The following is a 4,693-nucleotide window of genomic DNA, read 5'->3' as shown; positions in this document are numbered from 1 at the left end:
CTGCCGTCCCAGGAGAACTTGTTTTCAAATAAGGTGGGACCGACTCAACTTGACATATATCACTGGTCGGAGGAAGGAGGAGGAGAGGAGCAATGAATATTCAATGTCAGATCTTTAAAATAAAGTTCAGTGATGGAGACAAAACGATGATTGCAGTTGTGACATGAGAAGAAACATCACATTCAGAGATGCAGTAACAGCCCAGCCTCAGGCTGTCGAGAGCTGCATGATGAGAGCGAAGAAATGCAAACTAAAGTGTGTTTTTTATTTTCTTCATTGCTTCACCTACAGCTTCAGCTGATCACTCACAGTCCACACTCCCAAGGGCTGAGGACAGAAGACTGTCCCAGGATTCAGCCAGGGACAGATCTCAGTCATTGATGGCTCCCCTCTGTCCTTCCAAGCTCACTCTGGCCCACCCAATCTCACTGAACTGTTTAATCAATAAGTAACCATCCCCCAGATTGCAATGGGTGGGGTTACCAGGTCAGATGCTGCAACTGTTTTGATTTGGGGTGTACCACAGCCACTGTTGACAGCCATTCCCAGTGTTGCCGGCGATGCCCCAGTCACGGATGCTCACTCCTCCAATAGCCCTGCTCTATAATTAACCCTGTTGTCCTGTTTTCAATATTCTCCTTTGTATTTTTCCAATTAGTGAGGCTAGTTTTCAATGCTTGTTTTCCCCATCTCCTTTTGTCTGAATCATATTTATATCGTTTGCCCAATTACACATTTCAGAAAAGTTTGAAAAAAGCTATTAACCCCTTTCCTAACATATTGATGTTTCTCCATTTTTAAATTTCCCGGTTAGCTTTTATTATTAGACAGTGGTTTGAAATGTGATACAGCTGTGTTTGTGTTATGTGAACTCTTCTGTTGTTGCAGTCGTTAAAAAAAATACCATTTGTTGGGATAAATGTTTTATGACCAGTTCTTTTATTTTTGAAAAGAATGACCACGCCAGTCCACCTAGAGCTCTTGTCCTGAAGAGTGGAGCATGTTAGTTTCTCCAGTGGGGAAATTTCAGCCCACACTTCCGAGGTAATTTAGCCAAGAAAAGGCCACCCCACCCTGGTAATTTTGATTTTTAAGAATCTTCCGATTTTTGAAGATTTTGGCAAATAAAATATTTGTGAGGATAAACACCATGTAAAATTAACAGTGCAACAATTTATTTGTGGGTCAGATTTAGCCTCTGGGCTGTTAGATTGAATCTGTTGATCTATATGGCTTTACTGCTGCTAGTGTCCTTTCAATGTTATGGTGTTTCATTTGAAAATGACCTCTCCTTTTCAAGTCATGCAAAATAGATAGAACAAGGTAGCCAGAATAACTACCTACTCTACATGCTAACAGAGAGGATCAAAAGCATAAGTGAAGAATGGAGTTTGTAATTAAAAAAAGAAAATCCCTCGAAGGTTTTTCCTTGAGAATTCTTCTAAAGCATGATAAACTTAGAGGATAAACCAACTGCTCTGGGTCCATATTTTGTTCTGTGTTTCAAAAGAAGTGTCTAGTGGTTTGGGGATTGCAACATATGGTAGAGAGCAGACACAGGCGGTTAATACAGGATTCATGAGGACATATTGTTACTGATCTCTATAGACTCAAAGGATGCTGGCTGCTGTTAGCAGTTTAATCTAAATACTGTCACTATTTTTTAAGATTCGATGAAGGCGGAAGATGATTTAAGACTGCCTTGCCAATATGTGTGTGTTTTTTTTCAATGTATACCAAAGAGGTGGGACCTCCTTGACAAGCTGTTCACCGCTTTTGAGAAAACTGAGGCTTGAGCTCAGTGATAAGACTATCAGAAATAATTTGAGGTAGTAAATACAGGCACCACCAAAATAGGAGACAATGCAGTGAGGTGGGAAAAGCTCTGCATTTGTGGCCAGAAAGGCTGGTTCAAGTCCTTGCTTTGCCACTAACCAGCTGGGAGACCCTGGAGAAGATTCTAGATCTCTCTACAGCATCATCTGTAAAACTGAGAGATGGCACTCACTTCACAGTGTTGCTCTGAGGATTAAATGATACAACAAATGTAACTATCTTGGACAGTGGTTCAGTGAATGTTAACTACTTATTCCACCCCCCCCCCCAATATTGTACAGATTTTGTTGGCAACCAGCAACAGGGAGAAAAGTCAAAGCATTCTAACTTGGAAGTAAATATGGCCTTCCTTCCCCAAAAGCCACATCAAGCCAGATCTTCCCAGTTGCTGAAGCTAGAAACAGCTTCTCAGTTCAAGGTTCATGCCTCACAGCCTTGGGTAACCATAGTAAGTAGATGGATCGAGCTATTGATTTAATTCCAGCCACTCTAGAGCTGAAATACTTCTCCTCCTCCTATTAAATGTGAAAATGCAATCCACATGTTTCAAACCCTTGGTCATGATTTTAAAATTTCCGTATTTAACTGTGCAGAGTATATAAATAGTATCTCTTTTAGAGGTTATCCTGGCCGGCATTACATACACCCAGGGATTTCTAGATGCATCCTGAGGGGGCTGCGGCCTGGGAAAGGGAAAGATGGTTTCTGTTGCCCACAGAGTTGATTAAAAGGTGCTCAGGCAAGAGAAATATATGCGTCCCTGTCAGTTCAAGGTTCATGCCTCACAGCCTTGGGTAACCATAGTAAGTAGATGGATCGAGCTATTGATTTAATTCCAGCCACTCTAGAGCTGAAATACTTCTCCTCCTCCTATTAAATGTGAAAATGCAATCCACATGTTTCAAACCCTTGGTCATGATTTTAAAATTTCCGTATTTAACTGTGCACATTGCAGAGTATATAAATAATATCTCTTTTAGAGGTTATCCTGGCCGGCATTACATATACCCAGGGATTTCTAGATGCATCCTGAGGGGGCTGCGGCCTGGGAAAGGGAAAGATGGTTTCTGTTGCCCACGGAGTTGATTAAAAGGTGCTCAGGCAAGAGAAATATATGCGTCCCTGTTGCTACAATGGGACGTTAAACATCTGTCAAAGACACCTGAACACCACAAGGACATGAAAACTGTTCTCCAGACACCGGATGTGTACAGATATTTCCCATATTTAAATCCGTGAGCCCTGGCTGGGTAGCTCAGTTGGTTAGATTGTTATCTGATAAGCCAAGGTTGCCGGTTTGATCCCCAGTCAGGGCACAGACAAGAATCAACCAATAGACCTGGTTGGTGTTGCTCAGAAGTTAGAGTCTTGGCCCTTAAGGGTCTTGGGTTTGATTTCCAGTCAAGGGCATGGGTTGCAAGTTTGATCCCCAGTTTGGTCAGGGCGCGTGCAGGAGGCAACCAATCGATGTGTCTCTCTCACATTGATGTTTCTTCCTCTCTTCCTCTCTCTCTCTCTCTCTCTCCTCTCCTCCTCCTCCTCTTCCTCCTCCTCCTCCTCTTCCTCCTCCCTCTCTCCTTTCCACTCTCTGTAAAGATCAATGGAAAAAATATCCTCGGGTGAGAATTAACAACAACAACAACAAATTGACCAATGAATGCATAAATAAGTGGAACAACAAATTAATATCTGTCTCAAATCAATAAAAAAGAAGTCAATAAGTGAAAATTAAAAAAAATACATACAAAGTAAAGGCAAAGATATATATACACATATATTTCTTCTTCTTCTTTAAATATATTTTTATTGATTTCAGAGAGGAAGGGAGAGGGAGAGAGAAAATAATGACTGCCTCCTGCACGCCCCCTACTGGGCAGAGAGCCCACACCCCCAGCATGAGCCCTGACTCGAAGGGAACTGGTGACCTCCTGGTGCAGGGGACGACGCTCAACCAACGGAAACACACTGGCTGGGCTTTTTTCCTTATTTATTTTTTTAAAACTTTTAAAGTTCATCTCCACTCTTTACAGTTTGGTCTCCAAATCAAAACAAAGACAAAGACATTTATAAAAGCCATTTCCTCCTCTTTCCCCACCAGGCTCCTTCAGGTGTCCCCCCCGAATCACGGTGAGAAGAATTATTAACGACACTGAGTTGGTTATGAGGTTGGTGTCAGAAAAGGCGGCTTTACAAAGAGCAATACTTCCAAGGGCGTCTTGAGCTGACCTTGAAAGAGATAGCGACGTCAAGGTCACCGCTGGGTGGCGCTCTTCCCCAAGGCTCACACCTCCACCACCAGCTGCTTGTGGACCTCCAGGTCCCCCACGGCGGCTTTGAACTCCTCGAAGGAGAGTCTCCCGTCGCCGTCCTTGTCCAGGATGATGATGGTTTTGTCCACGACCTGCTGCAGCTCCCTGTCCTGCAAGTTGTTCCCCACCATCATCTTCAGCACCTGGAAGAGCTCCCCGTTGGAAATGTAGCCGTCCCTGTCCATGTCGTAGATGCTGAAAGCGAACCGCAGCTTCTGCTCCTTGTCCCCCCGGACGCTGAACTGGGAGGTCCCCACGATGAACTCCTCGAAGTCCACCTTGCCGTCGCCGTCGGCGTCGAAGACCTCGAACACTCGCTGCGCCAACGGGTTGTTCCACAGGTCGGGCAGGGACAGGAGCTCGTTCGCGCTCAGGGCGCCCGAGGAGTCCATGTCCAGCTTCCTGAACCTCTTGCTCAGCCTCTTAATCTCCTTGTGGTCAAAGCGGGAGCACATCTCCTCGGGGTAGCTGGCCTCATTCCCCATCCTGGGCGCCCGGCTGGCTCGAAGCGGGGCAGGGGCGGTAGGCGCCCGGCTCCTGCGGGGACC

The 4,693-nt window shown here is 44.8% G+C and overlaps 2 protein-coding genes across 2 annotated transcripts in view; both read right to left on the bottom strand.

Annotated features, from left to right (window-relative positions):
- Nucleotides 1–4,693, bottom strand: part of GRIN3A (glutamate receptor, ionotropic, N-methyl-D-aspartate 3A) — a 165,136-nt gene that overhangs the window by 33,939 nt on the left and 126,504 nt on the right. The window lies entirely within an intron of this gene.
- On the bottom strand, nt 3,858–4,643 carry PPP3R2 (protein phosphatase 3, regulatory subunit B, beta). The gene has a single exon (XM_005859810.2). It carries the CDS (start codon nt 4,628–4,630, stop codon nt 4,118–4,120), a length of 513 nt encoding a protein of 170 aa, XP_005859872.1. The 5' UTR covers nt 4,631–4,643; the 3' UTR covers nt 3,858–4,117.

This window comes from Myotis brandtii, unplaced genomic scaffold, assembly GCF_000412655.1.
Source record: "Myotis brandtii unplaced genomic scaffold, ASM41265v1 scaffold13, whole genome shotgun sequence".
Classification (NCBI taxonomy): Eukaryota; Metazoa; Chordata; class Mammalia; order Chiroptera; family Vespertilionidae; genus Myotis; species Myotis brandtii.
The sequence above is the reverse complement of the archived record's forward strand: the minus strand, read 5'-3'. Positions and strand labels throughout refer to the sequence as shown.

Coding starts and splice junctions, on each gene's coding strand:
- PPP3R2 (XM_005859810.2), bottom strand. CDS start 4,630: ATGGGGAATGAGGCCAGCTACCCCGAGGAGATGTGCTCCCGCTTTGAC.